Source organism: Anguilla rostrata, chromosome 2, assembly GCF_018555375.3.
Source record: "Anguilla rostrata isolate EN2019 chromosome 2, ASM1855537v3, whole genome shotgun sequence".
In the NCBI taxonomy this organism is placed as follows: Eukaryota; Metazoa; Chordata; class Actinopteri; order Anguilliformes; family Anguillidae; genus Anguilla; species Anguilla rostrata.
The window spans coordinates 3,086,080-3,108,677 of NC_057934.1; the positions used below are offsets into that span (position 1 = coordinate 3,086,080).

General features: G+C 45.5%; 2 protein-coding genes across 4 annotated transcripts in view; both read left to right on the forward strand.

Moving 5' to 3' along the window:
• Window positions 1-3,936: 3,936 nt before the first annotated feature.
• Window positions 3,937-7,813, forward strand: cenpk (centromere protein K). Its single transcript, XM_064315815.1, has 11 exons — window positions 3,937-4,069; window positions 4,317-4,340; window positions 4,534-4,671; window positions 4,809-4,865; window positions 5,042-5,105; window positions 5,239-5,285; window positions 5,416-5,498; window positions 5,710-5,808; window positions 6,004-6,139; window positions 6,269-6,322; window positions 6,672-7,813. Exons 1-11 carry the CDS (start codon window positions 4,067-4,069, stop codon window positions 6,825-6,827), a joined length of 861 nt encoding a protein of 286 aa, XP_064171885.1. The 5' UTR covers window positions 3,937-4,066; the 3' UTR covers window positions 6,828-7,813.
• Window positions 7,814-8,683: 870 nt separating this feature from the next.
• The window catches only part of LOC135243756 (stromal membrane-associated protein 1-like), a 55,241-nt gene continuing 41,326 nt past the window's right edge, over window positions 8,684-22,598 (forward strand). The window contains exon 1 of one of the 3 annotated variants that reach the window (XM_064315793.1): window positions 8,684-9,133. In XM_064315793.1, the coding sequence (XP_064171863.1) occupies window positions 9,016-9,133 (118 nt within the window). In that variant the 5' untranslated portion in view covers window positions 8,684-9,015. The remainder of the gene's footprint in view (window positions 9,134-22,598) is intronic. The other 2 variants (XM_064315777.1, XM_064315785.1) reach the window with 2 other exon arrangements.

Here is a 22,598-nt window from a genome sequence, read left to right on the forward strand (position 1 = left end):
TGCCAGTGTTGCGTGTTTATTTCAATAGATACACAGCTATTTGAATGTACGGTTATGTTACTGAAACTGAAACGGAAAAAATATGTCATATTTACCATTAATATCATCAATTTCTATGACAAAGTTCTGTGATCTCTATCTTCAGTGGGGAAAAAAAATATTTAACAAGGATGGATAACAACCTGGTGTGCAAACCCCAGGTTATACATAACTGTTTTTAATGTTTTTAGTTTGTTCTCAATTTAATTTCAATATAACGTTTACTTTAAAACTCAGTGAACTTGTCAGCAGTAGTTTTTATAAATAATTAATTTTTTAGGTTATTCAGTCATATAACTTAATTTAGACTAGTTTTATTTCATTTTACCTAACTTTTTGATTGAATAACTATGATTTAATAACTATTTTTTACATTTAAGTAAGCTCAGAACTCATAACCTTGTGCAAGTAATGAAAAGATATAAAGCTGCTTTTAATGCTTAATGAGTTTTTTGGGAATACCTATTAGCAAAGGTCATATAAAACATCTGCCAAACCGGTCTGACATTCATTTAGAAATATAATTTCTACTGCACTATTACCAGTTATGATTTCTATCACATTGCGTGTTCACAGACCAGTATTATTAGCAGTTTGGGGGGGGGGGGGGGGGAGAACATTTAGGGTCCATTTTGTGAAATTTTGTGTCTGACACAGTAAAATGTTCAGTGTTTAATGAACTTATAGAAATAGATATACATTTGCTCTGATATAGAACAAGTGATACCTGTGGAATGCATATAGACCATTAGAGAGTTTAACTGACTCTTGCCCTTCTCACTGTGTAACCTTGGTAACATGGGGTGGGGTGAATTTCTACACCCAGGAAAAGGGGCGACATAGCTCAGGAGGTAAGAGCAGTTGTCTGGCAGTCGGAGGGTTGCTGGTTCGATCCCCCGCCCTGGGCGTGTCGAAGTGTCCCTGAGCAAGGCACCTAACCCTGAGCAAGAAACCTAACGCCTGATTGCTCCCAACGAGCTGATTGGTACCTTGCATGGCAGCCTTTCACCGTTGGTGTGTGAGTGTGCGTGAATGGGTGAATGAGAGGCATCAATTGTAAAACACTTTGGAAGAAAGCGCTATATAAATGCAGTCCATTTACCACACAAAAGCAGATTGAGATTTAATTGTGACAATAGAAAGGATACAGCAAGTTCTTCACAACTGCCATTTGAGCGTCCGAGAGATTGTACCGGTTATAGTATGGAGAATGTTATAAAATGGCCAGTTTGCATTTTCACATAACTTGCATATGGAAAACAGTGGAATCAACTGACCCGCATATGGAAAGCAGTGGAATTGACTGACCTCGTCCACCTTTGTCATGGTTTCCATTTTCTTACGCTTAAGTGGATCCTTAAGAGGAAAGGAAATGAGACCTTTTCTCTTGTGCCTTCATGTCCTCTTAAAGTAAGAGGAAATATGTTTTATGCACAACTTGCACAAGAAGAAAGAAAAAACATGCACAATCAATGTCATCTTAATATGTCCATGAGAACAAATGATTTAATCTCTCAGCAATTACAGCTTGTGATATATTACATTAATTGGGTTGTACTTCTTTGGAGAGCTTATGGAACAATGCACAAGTAAACAGTCACAATATGCATAGTCAACAAAAGCAAAACAGATTTGATCTTTATTAATGCCCAGTAATAATTATGTGACTGAATAATTATAATTTTTAAAATATGCATTTTGATGTGCCTTACCTCAATTCTTCATGAGTAGAAATTGCAATATTTCATCAATGGTGATACGATTCAGCTGGTGGAAACATTTGCCTAGACAGAACAGATAGATATGTGTTTGTGTTTTTATCCATTACAAGTTTATAGTGCAATAAGTGATTTATAAAATGCACTAATTCTAAAATACAGAACTGCATTTTTAGGTTCTAATTAAATGCAAACCAAAGTGCGTTGAATAAACGCATAACCACAAAGACCAAAAAGCATGTAAAGACATATTGTAGAAGCACAAGCAATTGTTTTTATCGAGGTGAAAATGCAGCCATCTGCCAAGATGTCTGTATGAGAATCCACTATAATTTCAATTTCCGTCAGTCTCTGAGACTTTATTTACAATGTGACTGGTGTTTAATTAGCTGCCTTGAAGGATTACAAATATTGAGTGACAGCCAATAATGTCAAAGCTATCCAATAATGTAATAACATATAATTAAATAAGATGCGGAGGAAACATAATAACTAACAAATAGCATAATAAATGAATCAATAACACAATAATCACAATTTCCTGGCCAACAACATAACTTTTAATCAATAAAACAAGAAAAACTTTCTGAACTGCCGTGTTATTTGTAAATATGTTATTGACTTCTACAGGGTGATTCCGTCATAGTAAATTGTAACAGTTTATTATTTTTTTAAAATCCCACCATTTACTATTTAAACATAAATCATAACTCAAGTAATGAAGCAAAAAAAAAAACATGCTGCACATTTTATGACCAAAACTGCAGTAAGTTTTTAAATTTGTGATTTTTTCCTCCTGCAAAGAGTCTTGAACAAACAAATAAACACCCCCAAAAGTTACACACCCACCTCCCCCTTTATGCCTTATGGAAAAACTGGGATTTGCATATACGCCCCAGAAATGCAATCACTCCTATTCAAAGTCGTGCACAAACAGCATGCTGAGTCTGGAAAACAGCCTCCTGCCGCCTGCGGGATGTACACTTTGCCGAAATCATGAACCCAGCGGGACAAAAGAGTGAGTCCAAAGAGGAGTGGAGTGCAGAAGAGTGAGACCAGCAAGGGGTGCAGTACAGAAGAGTGAGACCAGCGAGGGGTGCAGTACAGAAGAGTGAGACCAGCGAGGGGTGCAGTGCAGAAGAGTGAGACCAAATAACAGTTTTATGCACAGAGCTTTTCCTGTCAGGAGCTTCTGTGTGGTACGCAGAGGCAGATTGAGTTATATAGAATACCACATATAGAGAGCTGCCGAAAATGAGAACAGTTGTAATGGAAAGGTGGTTATGGAAGTTTGGAAATGCTGATATACTGTATATTATTGTTGATATACAGTAATAGTTCTAGAGTAATATATGCATTCTGAGGTGAAGACTGGATGCAAAAAAAAATTGTAGTTATTTTAATGACTAAGAGGCGCAGATAATGAATTATGTAAAAATCCTTCTCAGATAAACAATGATTAGAATATTGGCATGTTTATTATATGCTACTGGGATGTGGCAGCTTCTTTTGAATTATTATTTCATTGCAAACATTATGACAGGGGTTGGCATGTTAACCACCTTAGAATCAATAATTTTTCATGCTATTATTTTCCTAGCATTTTTACTTCAAAGGCAGCAAATGTTATATTACAATATGCTATTTTAAAATGTCATAAGACAGACAGACAGACAGACACACACACACACCAAAACGTTGGGTACTTCAGACTTAAAAGTCCAACGTTACCTTTTATTCAAGCAATCTTCTACATGCAATCATGCCATGTTTCCACAAGGTGGCTACATTGACCATCGTTACACCTTGCTTATAAAAAAAAAATTTCATCCTGGTTATTATAAAATATTCATTACAATTAGGCCTAACTGCATTCCGCCTTCTCTTGGCTAAACGTCGCAAAACCGTTTTAGAGGAAAAAAATCCGTTCAACGACAAACCAAGGATGTCAACAAGAAAACTAATACGCATGCATATCAATACAATATGTATGTCAGGCAAACTGAAACCACTTTTTTCCCTAACAGTCATTCCTGAACGCCTGAATAAAACAAAACAAATATGCTAACGTTACCGGACCATTAACACCTGATGCGAATCTATTTATCACCTTTTCCAGGATCACACACCGAATTTTCCGGAAGTCTGTTCGAAAAATGTAAGCCAATCATATAGCATTGACGTCAACGACGACGTCAACTCTATTTCCGCTTCCTGCTCCTATACGTCAATACTGGCGGCATTTTTAGTTGTGGAAGCTACAATCAATACAGACTGTTTGCGCTGTTGTTTCTACAGTCATTTTGGACATGGTAAGAAAACGTAGCGAGACTACTTTTAAATCACAGTATTTGTTAATCGTGTGGCAAGACACAGAGTTGTTTCGCAGAGTTTTTAACGTTTGCCCAGAGGGCTGTCTTGTTAGCAAAATGTGGTAGCTGTCATGCCTATCTAACGCTGGCTCTTAATTAACGTTTTGTAATGTAATGTGAATTGAATACAGCTCAATAGACATTAATTAGACGTTAAACATAACTGTATTTCCCGTCCATTTTTCAGGATGCAGGCGAACTTCTGGAGAATGTAAGTAGCTATCGATAGTCTTAACTTTTAGCGCGCTAGCCAATTAACTTTTTCCCCCCATCAATTTATCGTTTACTGTGTAGCTTGCTAGCAGCTCTACACATGGGTATTTAGGTGGTTGGTGAAAGGCCATAGACTTTCAGCGACGGGGTTATAATTACTTTTTTTTCGTTGCATATTACTTTGGTACAAGGCTAAAGCTTTAGCCAAGCAGACGTCGGAGTACCAGGGCCATCTGCCTTCGGATGCCCCAGCCGGCCGGGAGTTGCCGGAGGCCGCGCGCGCCGAGCTGCTGGATGAGTGCGAAGATCAATTCTCGCAGCTTCAGCAGGTGCGTGCCGTGTGGATACAGAATGACCTGAAATGGCTACGACGGTTAGAAACGTGCGTCCGGTCAGAATAAATTACTTGTGTTCAATCGTTATGCTGTGGTAAAGGTAACGGTTCGCGTTTTTTCCCCCCCTGCAGCTTCAAAATGAAATCGCTTTGGCAGAGACCGAGTCAGTTCAGAACCCAGCCTTTCAGGTCTGTAGACATTTATCAGTGCAACCAAACCCGAAATGCATTTCAGCCTACCCTGCACTACACACCTTGTCTATAAATATACATTGATGTAAGCCAAGTAATAATAATATGGCCTAAACGTTTGATTTGATTTGATTTGAATTGAATCAATTCGGTTTTTACCTTCTGTTCTGCAGACTGTGAGTCGGGCGAATGCTCTTACGGCTGAACTTAAGGAGTGGCAAGAATTACAACCAAAATGTAAGTGTCCTTAAGTGGATAACAGTGCGTCATATCTCTGGGTGCCTGTCATTGAGTCATTCCTAATGCGTATCAGTAATCCCAGGAAATCGCAGGATTATATTTAGATTTACTGTTTTTTTCCCCCACTCAGTGCTGTCTTCAAATCCTGAAGTTTTGCTCGCTGTTGGAAAGGAGGAGGTATGTGAACCTTGTGTGTTGACCATCACCTTTTACTTTTGATAGAAACAGCTTTTAAATACAGTCATCAAGAATTTGTTTCCTCTTACATTTTTGTAAATTTTTCATAAACTTTTTTTATGTTTTGCAGTTGTCAAGACTGAACAAGCAACTCGAAATGGTTCTGTCCTGCTCGCAAGCAAAAAGGGACAAGCTGAAGGACGTTTTAAAAAGGTTTTTCACAATTTTAACAAAAGTAACCTCTGAAAAGAAATCTGTCTGAATTAAGATAAACAGTTTATGTATTCCAAAAACAAAATTCTTTAACCCTTTTATTAGTCGTACACACAAATATTTGAAAGAACTGAACTGTGTACTCTTGTATTGGACGATTTTGCATAGCCATTTTTTTTTTAAGTTTTATTTTCCTTCATTCTTCCCTCAGTGAGCAGGAGTGGCTGGAAGAGAAGAAGGAGGTCCTGAAGGCTGCTACAGAGAGAGTAACTGCCCTGCAAGATGAAAGTGATCGATTGTCTGAAAAGGGGTACGCGGCTTGGCGATGGATGCACAGTGCAGATGGACAGTTTAGATGCCTGACAAAGGAAAATAAAGCTCTGTCTGTGTTTATGGGTGGTACAGTCCCAGAACCACTGTCTGAATTTGGACAAAACAAAGCATTCTTTAAAGGATAGAGAACCTTGCATTCCTTGATGTATAATTGAAACACGACTGCTCTTAGTGTTCTGCAGGACATGAAGAAGAAAATTCAGCGGGTGAAAGATTACCATGACAACCTACTGGAAACGCTGAGTGACCTCCTGGAAGAACACTTTCCGCTTCCTCACCAGGAAGGAAATGCAAAAAAGAAAAGGAAGGTTGGTTTAGTTCTGGCATTGGTGCTGTGCGGGTCTGCTCCACTGTGAATAAGAACATTTTTAATGCCGAAAGCATTTTTAACAAATGCTTTTAATTTACTTGTTTTTCTTTGTTTTTTGTTTTTTAAGGATTTGCTCCCAGAACCAAGCGTGGATCTCATTTCATTGCATGACATGCTTGAGGTAAGCTGTGTGTGTATGTGCGTGCATGCACATGCATTTGTGTGCATGCATACGCTGGAGAACCATTTCTCCTCGGATTTTGCTTACTGTACGCATGTCTAGTGATGCCTTGGCCAGTCAAAAACATGCAAGCGGGTGAATAAATGGCACCTTACTGAGTGGCAAAACATGCATTCAGTTAACGGGTGGCATTACAAGAATACACTGGCCTCTGTGTCTCTTATAAGTCCATGCCCAGGGGCAGGTTTGTATATTGTGTGGGGGAGGTTAATGTTACATCTTTTATTTTTTCATCACTGCATGCTGTTCAACTAGTTACTTACATCACCGTTTTCTGTTTGTGTAACAGCTTCTAATGAACAAGTTACTGGAGAGCCCGCATGAACCCTATGTAGAGATCAACGGGACATTCTGGCCACCCTACACAGAGATGCTGCTTCGGTATGGAATCGCATCAAGACACCCAGAAGACTGTTTTAAAATTCGACTAGAAGCCTTCTATTAAGCTGGTTGAAACGGTGCCTCTGTATAGTTAGTGTGCCGTGAGCCCTTGAATATGAGTGTGTTTTCTCCATCTTGCATTTCAAGATGAGTTTAGTGCATGTATATGCACATTTATTAAGGGGGCTTCAGTAGAACCCTTCAGCATGAAGAGTAGTATTACTTGGTTCCCAGGTGTTTAGACTGCTGAAGTCACTATGCAGGAGTGCATGCTGGGACCTGTAGTTTCAGGCTTGAGCCTGGGCTGTCCACAGCTGACCGTGGCCAGGAGTTTAGCTGCAAAACACAAGCTGGGGTTTCGGTTGACCAGGACTCTGCGGATTACTCCCGATGGCGCGCTAGGTCGCCACAGCCTAGCAGTTTCCCCGAGTGGGAGCTGTACCTCTCCAACAACTGGTGTTAGTTTTTGACTGTTGTGATTGATGTGTGCTCTGAACAGAGAAATGGTCACCAAAGTCTGATTTTCCCCTCCCCGATATCTGGTGCATGCAAGCTTCCCTGTTGAGCTGTGCCAGAAGTACCTTCCTCCATCGTGTCTGTGCAAACCTGACCTGTGGTTTGATGAGAAGTGGGGCTCAGAGTTGTGCAGTTCAGAGGAGAGCCATTGTGCTGATAGATATGTATATGGTTGGGACATTTCAAATTGGGGAACAAAGGAAGGGGAAGAATATAAATAAAAAATATTTTAAAAAGACAACCGCCACCACACAGGTGAGTGGATCAAAGGGATTGCACACACTTCAGCTACTGGTCTGGCTGGTGGGTGTTCGGTGCCTCTGGGGGCACTATTTGAGATTCTAAAAGGGGGGAAAGAATCGGTCACCAAAATTATTAATAAAGTAATATTGTTACTCTGACCTGTATTTGGAATCAACATGTTTACTTTCTGTTTAATATGTATTTATTTTCATTGATGTGTAACCTTAATTCATAAATCTAGCTTATCTAGCAGTTGCTTAATAAAATATTATTTTATGAATTAATGGACAATCATCTCCCCCAAACAGTGGAGTTCTTTGTGCGAGAGTGTTGTCCTTATTGAGCATGACTCATTTCAGTACATGTAGAGGATTCCTGGGTCGATAAAAGGTTCTGTACATAAAAGCAAATGATCGGATGCATTATGGGGCATAGAACATACATACGTTAACATGCTGTTTGGAGGGCATTCAGCAAATTAAAAAATTATGCGGTAAAATCTGTCGCAAATGTACGAACATACTGTATAACCGACATGGAGATACTGAGATGGCTGAACTTGAATAAGTTGGCAGGATAGCACACATTTGCTGTGGATTGAGCAGTACTCCATGAATGAAAACATGTTTATATTTTCACTGGGAAGTTATTGGATGTCAGAAACGGTATACCGCTTTGGATTTATACTAAGCTTGCAATAATATTTAAAAAAATAAGACCAATAGATAGTACCACCTGATGTATTTGAAATGCAATTTAAGCAGTATAAATGCGTGTTTTTGTTGGGTAATTAGACCTGGCTTTGCTTTTCCAATGCATGTTTTGTGTGAAATGTCTGTTTTCAATTACATTGATAAATGTGTAAATTTTCATTAGCGACCAGTGACGAAGGTCGATATTCTCTTTCCATTAATAAAACAGATTTGTCTGTCTTACATTTGTAGTTGTTCGTATAAAATCTGCATCACAGGCAAAACATGGCCACAATATTTTTGCATTTTAAAAAAGCTTTCCATATCGCCACGGGGTGTGCCTGCCCGCTCTGTCCGTCATCAGCGATTGCGCAACATTATTACGTCTACATAAAGCATGTCATCAGTCTAATAAATTCATTTGAGTGATTTAAAATTGAATACAAACGACGGATTATTTGCGGCCAAAAATTCTTCCGACGTGCAGTTCAATTTTGTTTAGACAGACTTTTGTATTAAACGCAGTGAATAGTTATAAGGCAGTTTGAGCCGCCCATAGCCGCCGGTATTTAGCTACATTACATTACCAAGCAGGTTTCTGAGTCCCCAGCCTGGATAGTGTTCCGGTTCCGGGTGCGTCCCGTTTTCTGCCATATTTAGTGCTGTATCTGCCTTCACGCGTTTGTACTGTAGTTACGGTGCCCCGGGGAATGCTCTTCTTTTTAGTACCTCTTACTTAGGCACGGTTTTTAAGGGTAAGGTTAGCGTTTCGTTGGAGAAGTGTCCTACACCGGCAGAAAGATGACGACAAGATCGGAAAGGGAAAAGGCCCAGAAACTCAATGAGCAGCACCAGGCCATCCTGTCCAAAATGCTGAGGGAAGAGGACAACAAATACTGCGCCGACTGTGAGGCGAAAGGTGCGACTGTTCCGGGAATCCCGTGTGCCTAGCATGGTTGCTAAACATCTTTCACATATGTCGATATCTATAGCTAGCTATGCAACAAGTGAAAATATGGTTTCGAATCTAGGACAAATCTGCCACATAGGCTCGTTTTGCCAACTGGCGGATACCCACGCTATTCGGTGTCACATCTGTTTTTAATTTTATTTTAGCTAAATGGAAAAAATCTAACTAGCTAGCGGGCTAGAGTGTGGTGACGTGCTGCTTTCTGGAATAAAGTGTGCGAGTGGCGGTAGCTGTCACTGAACATTGGGAAGAAACTAGCTAATCTAGCTAGCTACTTTGCTAACGTTAGTTACCATGCTCTAAGTCGCAGTGTATTTAACTTAACGCCTATCACCGGTGGCCGGGTAGACCATGTCAGCACACTATGTAGACTGTTTTTGCGGTTGTGCAGATGACAGTCTCTTGGACTGGCTAAATGTGTTCGTAAGTTATCCATTTTGACCACTTCCAGCATGTATCCGATTTCTGCAGGACAGGTAGGCTAGACTAGCCACCCCAGATACCGTTTGTATATTTGATCGCCAGGTGTGGTAATTTGTCTAAGTTATTCATGTGCTTTTAGGAAAATACCCAGTACCACTGGAGTCCTTGAAATGCTGGTCGCAAAAGCTGTGTGAATTCAAATCATGGAATTAATCACTGACTCAAAATAAAGAAAGGGATCGCCATTGTGTAACAAGCTAACCGGTTAAGTTGATCAATACAAGGACAAATCATACAATTCCAATCGAGTCTCACTGGTTTTTTAACCAGTTCTGCTTATAGCAACAGGGAGTTTCCTGAAATCGGACGTAGGCTATTGTGCTTCTTCTTTCATTACACGACTTTCTTCTCGGGTATATATGGCCAGTTTTGATGCGATTGAAATAGACTTTAATTAAGGAAGTCATGTGGCTTTTGTCCATGAAAACGCAGAGGGAAGAGGGACATTCAATATTTCCGCCATCATTCGGGAACTGTGCCATCTTGGCCAACGGCCCGTGGTATCAGTGGTAGCCTACTGTGCTCTGTGTGTTAACAGTGTGTTGATGTTTGTGCTTTCACGTCGCTGTCGTCTCATTTAAATGTATTGCGTCGAAGTGCTTCATTGTAGGAAGTTGGTACCACATATTTTATAGGCTACTCCCACCGTCACTGCGTCATCATGACAGGAAGTTGCCGTTGGATACGCCAATTACCAGTGCTATGTTTGTGTGCACAATATCCATCACTACAGTATGCTCCTTGGTCATCCTCCTTAATGGCTTTTCAGACTATGCATCAGATCAGTCCTGGACGGTTGCATACTCTGCAGGCATTTGTGGTTTCCTTTCAATTAGTGGCCTGTTAAGACTGTGACAACAGGCTGTGAGGAGGATACTTTAGCAAATCAACAAACTAAATGAATCACTGGCCACCTTCCAGGGTTCGATTCTGCCACTTGTGCTTTAGACGGTGCACTGTAGGCTTTACGATAGCATTAAGTCAATTTTTCAGGCACTCCTCTTCAACCGAAGGAGTCGGCATTTTAGTTTTCATCACGAGGAGGGGTACATCCTGTGCTGTTGAAAGTGCGGTCTGTGTGATCATGCGGTGTCGACCAATGACATGACAGGCCGTCAGCAGTGGACCACTGAGAGTACAGTACAGTCCAGTCCAGCTCTGCGTGAGTACGTCTGATTGGCCATGCTGTGTTTGCCTCAGGCGAATTAGTGGTTAGTTAATGGTTGTTAGTCAGAGCCAGTTCTAGGCAGCATAGGTGGTTGCCTGGGGCCCCATCTGTCCTGGGGGGGGTTCAACGGGTTGGCAATTGCTATCTCCTGCACGCGCCACCCCCCGCCCCCCCCCTAGTCCGCGATGTGGCCTATAGGGTGGCAGTGAGGCTTCAGCTATGTCTCCTGTTAATATTCCGCTCTCTGGTCAGAAAACTAATTCCCGCACAGCTGCATATGGTTATTATTATTATTTTCATAAAACCAGTGCAGTTGACTCATGAATCTGGAGAGCTGTGTCCCCGTGCCATAATTATTTCTCCTCCTTATTGCTTATTTATTATAGTGCTGCTCTTTCATGCAGTGAGCAGCACGCTTTTAATTAATTTCAGAACAGTGCCGGTCTCAAATCCACCATGTCTGCCACTATGCTCGAGACATAAAACATTTTATCACTGGGTAATCTCAATTTTGCGATCGGAACTGCAGGTTTCATCACTTAAGACAAAAATACATATATAAGAAGAAGAGATATATAGGTTAAATATAAGGCTTTATTTTGAATAGGGCTATTGGTTATGTATTTTCTCAGAAGGAATCCTGGGGATAACCATATTCTTTATGCCATTAAAACACCAAGCGTGTCACTTCTATGCCAGAGGAGTCGCGGAGTTCGCATTCGTTGTCAAGACGAGCCCAGTGAATGCCACTGTCCAGGAAAGTGGACTGTGCACAAGCCTATCGATTGCCAGAGATTAAAAGCTGCCCGTTTGGACGGACTGCACCCCCCGTTCTGGTCTCATTGATCTGGCGGCTGACCTGCTGTCTAGAGAAAATATTTTCGAGGTCAGAGTTCAAATCCAGAAGAAAAGAAAAAAAAAAACATTCCAAAAGAGCAGTCTATTTGATGAAGAGTGCCACACTGGTCAAGGTACCTGATGTCTCTGGGGGGGGGGAAAGATGGTACTTCGGTGGGGGAAAATGTAGGTCTGTGTTCTCGTCCAGAGGGTTCATGGGAAAACAAAGCAACACCTTCCCCATGCACTGTATATTCATGAAGGTTAGCATAGCTTTGTCAATGTTTGTGTGAGAGAGCGAAAGGGTTAGCACTAACCTGCTGTGAGAGCATAGGTTAGCATAGCTTTGAGCTTTGTGAATGTTCATGCGGGAGCAAAGGCTAGCATACCTTTTGTGAACATGTGTGCACAGCACAGCACAGCATACAGACACCCCCCACCCCCCCGGTGCCTGCAGTCAGTCCGCCGCTCACATGTTTTGCATTCTTTTAGGCTTTAGCGGCGCTAACGTCAGACGGTCCTGGGCCCCGCGGGCGGGGCCCGAAGCAGCCATGGTCAGTTGGGGTTTAGCTGGGAAGGCCCGGGAGGCCCGGCGCCCAGCTCAGCAGCCCCAAACATTGCACTTCATTACATCTCTCCATTCAGCAGACGCTCCTATCTGGGGCAACTTACACTGATCACTTTTTTAAATGTTTTACAATTTTTTACGGGCCCAATCCATTAGTCAGCTGGTTATGACCAGCTCAGGCAAGTCTTGCTGAAGGCGCCACCAGGAGGGACATTGCCCCCAGCCCCCAGCCACCAGCCACCAGCCATCAGCCGGGTCATTTCATCTGTGGCTGTTCAGTTTCCTTCCTCTTCCAGACACTTATTATGAGCTTGGTTCCCTACACACTATACTGCACTGCTGACAGCAGTAACGAGGGAGGGGTTACTATGCAGACAGACACACACACACACACAGGCATTTCACACACCAGCTTTGGGTTTTATTTATTTAAAAAAAAAAAATCTGTTTTCATCAACCTCTGTCACATCTTCTCTTTATCATTCCGCCAGCTTTTCCCACTGAGGCACCCTGGGCTTCCACCTGAAAGGCGCAAATTCAAAATTGCCATAGAAACGGTTGTGTGGAAACCCCAGTGTAGGCACGCAGGTTATGCAGTGCACACCCCTCTCTCTCTCTCTCTCTCTCTCTCTCTCCCTCGCGCACGCACCCTCGCACGCCCACGCGGTGTTTTCGCACACCTCTGTTTGCAGCCGCACGGCGCTCGGGGAAGGACTCTGCCGCGCTCTGTGCTGCCTGGACATGAACGATGGTTCGTTTACGCAAGGCGCTGGGGAAGAGGCCTCGGGGGGCCTGTGCAGTTGTGTAAGCCATGACTGGGAGGGAAGGAGCTTCAGGTGTGTGTGCGTGCGTGCGTGTGTGTGTGTGCGTGTGTGTGTGTGTGTGTGTGTGCGTGCGTGCGTACGTGCGTATATCTGTGCGTGTGTGTGTTTGTGTGTGAATGTGTGCATGCAAGTTGGCCTTCTCAGAGCTCTGCTTTGTAATCTGCTGTGCTTGTGTGCCAAGCTGTGGGCCAGAAAGGATTGAACTCTGCTCTGCGTAGGGGGCGGGGGGGTTTCTCTAGCATCTGCCCCCCCCCCATGTGTCTGTCATGTGACGGTCATGTGGTGCTCAGCGGCCTGTCACATCCTGTCCCGCTCAGTTCCTGGTCTGCTCTGTGTCCTGTGTGTGAAAGCTCCGCCTCCTGTGTGTGAAAGCTCCGCCTCTTCTCTGCAGAGCCCTCTCTGCTCACCTGACTGGCCATGCCATCCTCTGCCCATTCAGAAGATGGAAGTCCATCCTGTCTTGTGTGTGTGTGTGTGCACGCCTGTGTGTGTGTGTGTGGGGTTGGGCCCAGTGTAGTGTGTGTGTGTGTGTGTGGGGTCAGGCCCAGTGTAGTGTGTGTGTGTGTGTGTGGGGTCAGGCCGGGCCCAGTGTAGTGTGTGTGTGGGTGTGTGTGTGTGTGTGTGTTGGTGGGTCTGAAGGTTTCAGGCCCAGTGTGTAAAAGCTCATTATAGCCGGACCTCTTAACGCATGTACAGAATTGGGCCGTTGTACCGGGTGACCCAGCACTGCCCGGGGTCGGGGAGGGGGGGGGGGGGCGATGGCCTCAAATGTGTAAAGCCTAACCCAACTGGGAACAGCAAGGCATGCTGGGATCTAACGCAAGAGCCGTTCTGTATGGGCAGTGTGGGCGAGTTTGCCGATCACACCCGCCTCCAGGAGCATGCTGGGACATTTTTTTTTTCTTTTTTTCTTTTTTTTTTTAAAAGCACAGCTTGCTTCCGTTTTTATTCTTAGATGTGTTGATGAAGTGCAGCTCGCTGACTAAAACGAAGCTGGCGCTCATGCCAGACATGCTAGCGTTACGGTTGTGTGTCGTAGACTGGATTCCATCGTGGAGCGGGGGCCAGTGTGTAGCTGTAGTGCAGGGGTGTCCGGTCTCATCCGAAAAGGGGGCGGTGTGGGTGCATGTTTTTGTTTTATCCCAGTGCTGAGACACCTGATTCTTCTGATCGATGTCTTGATTGAAGGCCTTGATTAGTTAATCTGCTGAATGGGGTGTTGTAGCGCTGGGCCAAAGCAAAAACCTGCACTCACACCGGCCCTTCTCAGGTAAGATTGGACACCCCTGGCTTATTGGTCCAGAATCATTTTGGCTGGACGGGCAGTAGGCTCGGGGGTGTGTGAGTGTGACAGAGACTGATCCAGGGTCAGTGCTTTTGATTGGCTGTGGCTTGTTGAGCTGGTGCAGACTGATCCAGGGTCAGTGCTTTTGATTGGCTGTGGCTTGTTGAGCTGGTGCAGGCTGATCCAGAGTCAGTGCTTTTGATTGGCTGTGGCTTATTGAGCCAGTGCAGACTGATCCAGGGTCAGTGCTTTTGATTGGCTGTGGCTTATTGAGCCAGTGCAGACTGATCCAGGGTCAGTGCTTTTGATTGGCTGTGGCTTGTTGAGCTGGTGCAGACTGATCCAGGGTCAGTGCTTTTGATTGGCTGTGACTTATTGAGCCAGTGCAGACTGATCCAGAGTCAGTGCTTTTGATTGGCTGTGGCATATTGAGCCGGTGAACACAGGGGTGCCTGCAGGCTGTAATTCCACCCCTGCTCTTCCGTCATGATTTTCCACTGGTCTGAGGGCCATGGAAAGAAATCGATCACCACCGTTTTCACCCTGCAGACTTTGACACTGAGGGTTGGAAATCAAGTGGCCAAAACCAGGCTGTGTTTTTGAAGCTAGCTTTCTTGTCTCTTTGAGACGCTAGTTGCTCACTAGTGCCGGTGCGGTTGGCTCCAGTATAGGTGTTTCAGACACCTGTCATTGGCAACAATGGTAAAAAAAATAAATAAAAATTTTTATTGTTCGCCTAAAGTCTCACCACGTGCCGATTTTCTTAAGCTATTGTATTATTTGGACAGGAATTTAGTATTTTGTAGATGAATCGGGGACACTTTGCTTCACTGCCGAGTCACTGCATCTCACATGCTTAGTGGACGACCCGAACGTCATGCCCATATAAGGGTCCCCTTTCATCCTACTCTCTTAGTCCTTCATCCAGCAAGGGGTTCTTCACATTCAGAGCGTAGGTTGAGCTACTCTTGCTCTTATGCTTGTTTTTCTGTTTGTCTGTAGGTGCTTTCAGGAACCTTGCTGTACGTTTTTATCCGCTAACATCTTTGTATCTGGAATGTTTGTCTTTTACGGCTGCGGCATGGGTGAAAGCCCAAGCCGGATTTTCCACTTTGTGGGACAGTAAAGTTCATCTTGAATCTCGGATCTTGTGAAACCGCTGGAGAGTGTATTGTGATTGATGAAACTTGCAGGTGAGTGACTGAGCGATTGAGCCGCTCGATGTGACAGGACTGCCGCAGAAAGGCTGGCGTTTCGGGCGACTGCCCGTCCCAGAGAAACGTTTCCGTGGCCGCCGGACCGCTGGGAACCTTCCGGAAGCGGCTGACGCAGCACAGCTGTTCCTTGTTGGCACACGCGCATCACTGGCAGCAGCGTCGCCTCATTGGTGGTTGGCACTGCCTGACCCCCGAACATGTGACCTGGCCGAGGTCAAATACGATTTCCCCTTACAACCATTAAGACACTTGTAAGCGTAATATTTTCTTATTAGTCCAGGGTTTTAGGTTATGCGAAAGTTTTTTTTGTATTCAAGCTATTTTAGGTTTTTGTATTCAAATGTACAAATTTAACCTGAATTTTCCCAATCTGGTAACTGCTATTATAACCTGAGCTTAGATCATAGTGTGTTCTGTGCTCGAGCACATTCAGGAGAACTTCGGCCACCGAAAACAAGAACTGTTGCTTGAAGGTTTTGGCTTTGTCATTTTTTCCGAATGGCTTGGTTGTTCAATCTTTTGGTTTGAATACCGGAGATTTTGGAAAACCTGTTATGCGGGGTGAGGTTGCGTCCCTCCCTCATGTCCTCCATGGTTTTGTCTAGTGCGGGCGTTCCGTAAATACCTGTGTGACGTTGAGAAATCGGATTGTTAGAGGCCTGCCCCACTTTAAAAGTTGACCACTCTAAATCTGAGAACTTTTTTTTTTGTTCTTTGAGAAAGGAAATCTGCGTAAGCGGGTGTGAGTGAACCCGTGTCTGATGTCAGCGCTCTGGCTAATCCTTCCTCCCAGCTTTCATTCTTCGAGCGACTGTAAGGAGACACTCCCGGTAACGCCGGTTACGGTTACGCCGTCCGCTCGCAGAACCGAGCTGCCCAGACGCCCGGCCGTGACCCACGCCCTCGCTGTTGCCTCGCTCATTGTTAAATGTGAGCACCCCCCCTCCGTGGAGCTTGGCTGTTCCTCAGTCTGAGGGTCACACCTGGAGCCCGTTTCTCAGCCTTCTGTCAGCTCCTCTTTTTTTTCCCCATGATGCATCGGTCCTGAGCGTCTGTGCTCTCCCTCACAGTCGTCCGGACGGTCTGGTACCTTGAAGCGCAATTCATTCAGCGCTGAGCATGATGGGTAAACAAGCCTGCCTGTCGTAGGCATTCAAATGAAGGAAGAATTGTCCACGGTCAACTGATTAAATAATTATTATAATTTTTATTTTTTTTTGAAAGGTTGCTGTTCACTATTTTCAATGTATAGTATTCTTTTTCTGATGATGCATTTTGTGAAGGCTGAGATATGAGGCCTGGGCATAATTGTCAAGTGGATAGGCCTTTCAGTGCATTCTCACCCTTGCACACAAAAAAGTTGAGGTTCTCTGCACCTTGACCTAATGATCGATAATATCATTTTACACGGAGTGCAAGTTAGACTAATAGGCCTGTAGCTTCCTCATTGAGTGTGGTCTGCTTTCATGAATATGATGTCATACTCTGCTAGCTGTTAGAGACTGGATAAAAAGAGACCTGTTGGCAATTTACAGCATTTCATTCTTTTGAGTACTTTTGGATATCGGGTTTTCCATGCTTTCTTAACCAGAAATGGGACATTTTGTTGCCCAACCCTATCAGATTTTGCTGTAGGGCTTTTAGGCTCACAGATTTAAAAAAATGCTGTTCATTTTGTTTTCTCCTCTGACCTTGTGACCTGGAAAAGGTGAACCTAAAACAGGAAAGGGAGCTTTACCTTAAAAATCCTCTTGTGCTCATGTTTTATGCTACGGTCATGCTTGGCACGCATTTTGTTTGACTTGTGTGAGCAAATATTTCAGGAAAGAATGGCAAGAACATCGTACATGGCACGTTGCCAGACAAGGTTGCTATCTAGGAGGGGATTTGCTTCCAAAAATTATGTTCCAAGGATTATGTTTGTTTCGTATGTAAAAATTTTCAAGCACTTTTACATTTCATGTCTTCCCAACTCTCTCCATGTGTATTCTGAAATATAACACCTTATTAATCAGTGCTTTTCTTACTGAGTTATTTAGAGGGGCGAGGGTTCGTATGCTTTATGCTGTATTTATGTCTCTGCTTTAGCTTGTGAAACCTGTATTGCGGAGTGTAGCACAGTGTAGGACTGGCGAACCGAAGGTCGCAGTTCGATTCGTAGACACTGCCGTTGTACTGAGCAAGGTAAGAAATTGCTCAGTATACCGCTGTAAGGATACAAAATGCTAGTGTTGTAAGTCGCTGAAAAGATCTGCTAAGCTGTAATGTTTTGTAGCGAAGTTCACCAGGCTGTTTCTTTGTGGAGAGAGAAGATGGCCGTTTTGTGTGTTCTCATACGGCCTGGTTTCTTTGGGCTGTGTTTGGAAAGGCCTCATTCACGCACCTGCTCCCTTAGCCCGGGGGAGAAATTAAGAACTGCGTTCGGTGTCATAACATGCAAATAGCATGTGAATTTGCGCTCTTCCACCCTGGCAAATATCTTTTTTTACCCTTTCGGCTCCTGGAGAACCTTTTTCTCTCAGGTTCTGGAAATTGGGGGAATTGTGCACGTTACTGACCTGTGCTGTCAGGTGGTCCTTTCAGGGGTGTTCCTGGGGGAAAGGCCGTGGGCAGGTAGAGGGACTCCGATGCTGAATGTCGTTTCTTGCTAGGACTGTTGGATTAAGGGGTATTCACCTTTTTTTGATTTGTCTGTGTCTGTTGGTGCTGAGGATAAAGTTCAAATGAGAATGCGCTCCATCACACAGTTTTACTGCTTTAGCCTACAAAGTGTGCTCACGTTCCCTCTGCAGCCACTAGGTGGAGACAGATCTGTAGCAAGGAGAGGGTTTTGAGGGAATATGCTTTTCTGAGATGTGTCTTTGCTCGAGTGAAATCTGGATTAATTTATTGAACGCATTTCCTAACGCAGGGGTAGAACAGTTGGTACATTACAAGCGTTTCAGAATGCCATACTTGCGGCTGGATGGGAAAAGAACTGGATGGAATCGGAAGTGGGAGCAGCCTAATGTGGGAAACAGCGACCAGAACGGCTGTCCCTTCTGCTCTGTACGCTGAAGCTCAATTAGCCAGACCTTTCCTGTCTGCGATTGGTTCTGAGTCATAGGCCCAAAACCGTGCGCCTGTGTGTGTATGCTGTGTGTATGCGTGTCTGTACGTGTGTGTGTGTGTGTGTGTGTGTGTGTGCGCGCACACACCTCACGGTTTTGGAAGTGGGACATTTTCCCGTTTTCCTGTGAAGCATCTTTGTGACAGTGTGTGGAAAAAGCAGATGAAACGGGACTGAACTGAATTTCGGTTTTCTGCAGAGTAGGCTGCCCCCCTCCCCTCAGTGTTTATGAGAGAAGCACTGCCTCTGGGAGGGACCTGCACCCTCACCTTAATGTTCCCAGGAAGAGAAATCGTTTCCAGATAGTGTTGGAAATGGAGTTTTAATTGGGCTGGGACAAATATATCACAGTGCATTAATTTTTAAAATAAAGGATGCTCACTCTTTCTCTCCCTCTCTCTTGTATTTCTCTGTTTCTGTATATACGCCTACACACACACACACACATTCATTCTTAATGGACATACAATTTTGTACCAGATGGCTATCTTGAGAAACAAAATGAATGGATGTGTTTCATTAAGAACACATTGCGAGCCGCTTTCAGGTGTGTGTGTGTTCTCAAATGGCTGAATAATGGGTATTCAGAGGTGGAATAATGGGGAAGAACTCCAGCCTTCAGCTTCCTCTCCTCCTCTCCCCTTTCTGCGCTGGAGATGAAAATCTCAGTTCGTAAACACGGCAGTCTGTTAAGTCACGTCCACCTCATTTCCCGTCCTCTGATGGGCCGGGCGGCCTGAACCGCTCGCTGCTTCACCCTCGGTGCACCAGGGGGCGCTGTGGGCATGTGCCTGAATGCTAGCGCTGAAGTGCAGCGGTGATCAGTGGGCCCCAGCCGCAGGGAGTGAGAGAATCGCTGGATAGCTCCTGGTCTCCTGCTGGCTGTTTACCCGCAAAACAAGCCCTCCCTGATCCTGGCCTGTATGCCCACAGTCCTGTCCTTCAGTGTCCGGCTTTGCAGCCTCTGGCTTGAGCTCACATCATCGGCTGGAGCGTCCAATGGGGGCGGGAACGCTGCTCAGAGACGTGGGGTTACATTACCCCCCCAAAATCTCTGTTAACGGGAGTAACGTGTGCCGCAATCTCTGATTGCACATGTGACTGCCTGACTGGCACGCTGAAGGATCATCTATTTTCCCACAATGCATTGTGTTGAGGATGGCCTATTTTGCTGCACCAGATGCTCACCTCTTCCCAATCCCTCTGAATAAATGTGCTCTTCCCCCGGCCAGACGGAGAATAATCTTGGCCCTTCTCTAAACAACGTGTTCCTCTTCGAGATGGTCCCTTCGGTTACCAGCTATTTATCTTCCTAAATGGATGCTGTCTTCCTGTCAGATACGCACCTTTGTCTTCCTTCAGAGGACGTGTGTCGCCTGTTCTTCATTAACTGGTCTACTTGCCGCTCACGTCACGTTTATGACCCTGGTGTTAGCGTGGCGTAGTGCTAGCGTAGATGCATCCCGTTGTGAAAACTGTGTTAGTCCCTGTGAAGGAGACTCCGTGTAAGTCTGCCAGATGTGCCAGATGCATAATGAATGCAGTTAGCCGAAAACCCTGGGTCCTTTCAGGATTCTGCGCGAGTAAGAGATCAGGCAGATTTGCGATATTTGTTTAGGAGTTTTTATTTCGGCTGACGGCTCCCTCCTGCACATTTTTATCCAGGAATTGGGCTTAAGAGGCGAACTCCGCCGCGTGGGAGACGTGAAGGGAAGGGTTCGGAGGCCGCGGAGCGACACGGCGGGTGTGTGGATTTGGGATGCAGCAGACGCCGCTCTCCGCTGGGTACTGAACTGTGCTGGCCTGCAGACTGAGCGTGGGGATGAAGCGCTGCTGTGTGTGTGTGTGTGTGTGTGTGTGGTGTCTCTGTCTGTCTGTGTGTGTGTGTATGTGTGAGAGAGAGTGTATCTGACAGCGCACCCACAGATGCTCAAACACGCCCCTCACATCCTGCAACCCCCTGGCAAAGTGTCCCTGCCGACACACACACACACATACACACACATTTGTACGCACACGTACACAACCTTACACTGACCTCCCCTGTGTGGCCCCTGGCCCTCGTTAGAGCCCCTGCATGCTACTCTCCTCGTTTGACTGATGTCAGCCCGTTTCCTCAGAAGCTGCCCGTGCATGATTCCAGCACTCATTACAGGCTCCTGTTTGACACCCTGATGTTTCCTCAGGAATTTTCTCCCGTTTCATTAAAAGAAAAGAAAACTTCATTACCTCTCTGCCTCTAATCTCTCCGCTGTTTCCTCATTACTCTTCCCCCTCTGTTTGCAACCGACAAAATTCTAATCATCTTAGATGTGAATTATTAATATGCGTGCGTGTGTGTGTGTCTCTGTTTGTGTGTGTATGTGTGTCTGTGTGTGTGTGTATGTGTGTGTCTCTGTTTGTGTGTGTGTGTGTATATGTGTCTGTGTGTGTGTCTCTGTTTGTGTGTGTGAGTATATGTGTCTGACCTGGAGCTGTTTCTTCTCTCTTTTGATGATGAATGTGAGTTGGGTTGCTGGGCGTAGAGACTGGCGGTTATGGAGACATGCAAACGCTCCTCAGGCTGCTCTTCCTCAGTGCTGTTCGCCGCCGCACGTCGCATTTCAGGAAGCGGGTTCGGGGGGCGAGGAAGGCCCTGATCCCGCTCCAGGAGGAACACTGAGATCGGGAGGTACCGGACCTTATTACCCCCCTAAACTCAAACCCAGCGCCAACACAGCGTCCCGTTCTGTCTGGCTGTGACTCTGGGGTTTGTAACAGAGGCCAGAATGGGCTTAACCCTTTACGGTGTGACATCACAACTGAACATTCTGATGCTGATGTAACAGTCGCTGCTGGTGACAGCAGCGGCATTCTGGAACGCTGACACAGAACTTTGAAAAAGCATTCTGAGAAAGGCTACTCTCCCAAGGGTTCAGGGCCAAATGGAAGAAGGGAAGCAGACGTTTGTTCTGAATTCTACTTTTATTAGTTCTACCCGACAACTGAAGGGAGCTAGCCAGGGGGCAGCTCCACACCTGCGGGCCAGCTGGTGCTGAGGTGCTCTGTCCCTTGGCTGGGCGTTTCTCCGTTTGTTAGCAGTTCATGTAGCTTAGCCTCCCCGGTGCTAGCGCACGTGCCGCGGAGCTGCAGAGAGGGACAGGAAGTGATGCGCGTGCTGACTTTGACAGCAGTCCTTGAGACATTGTGGCTGTGAAGCTCATTTGAAACCCCACAGACGGGGGGTGTGCGGTGGGGGGGGGGGTCTCTCATTGCAGCGAGCTTGGCGCCGAATCCCCCCCTGTGTACCCCACGCTCATCCCGTGTGTAACCTTCACAAAGACGTGTGATGAATGTGTCGCCTGGCTGTTCAGAGCCGTCCGCCTGATCGATACTGACAGCCCAACAGATGCTGGGCCGCTGCTGATTAAGAGAGGCCCTGGATGTGCCCGCGCGGGTGGAGGGGCCGGGGCGGGGGGCAAGGTGACCGGCCCCCGAATCGGCCCCTGACTGGAGGGGCCCCGGATCGGCCCCTCAGTGGAAGGGCCCAGCAGAGCAGCTCTGGGTTCGTGGGTTCGGTGGAGCGGGACTGTGCAGGTGGGGTTTTTTGGGTGTGTTTCTCCCCCCTGGTCTAGTCCTGTAAGTTCAGTTCAGGAGCTCAGGGAATAAAGAGCTTTCCCCAGCAGCGCCCTCTGCTGGCTGCTGCCCCTTTCTGTTTCGTAGCCTGCTAGCCGAGTCGCGCAGACCCTCGGTCCACCAGAGGGGGCGCTCACGGGTGACAAGCCGAGGACAGCCCAGTGTGACCTCCCCTCTTTGGGAAACGCTACAGCCAGTTAAGCCCCGCCCTGTAGGGCTGCTGGCTAATCAGCGCTGTTTTGTCTCTTGTGAGGGATTAGTCACTGCCGGTGTCAGATGGGGTTATTAAGTAACAAAGTGCGAATGTG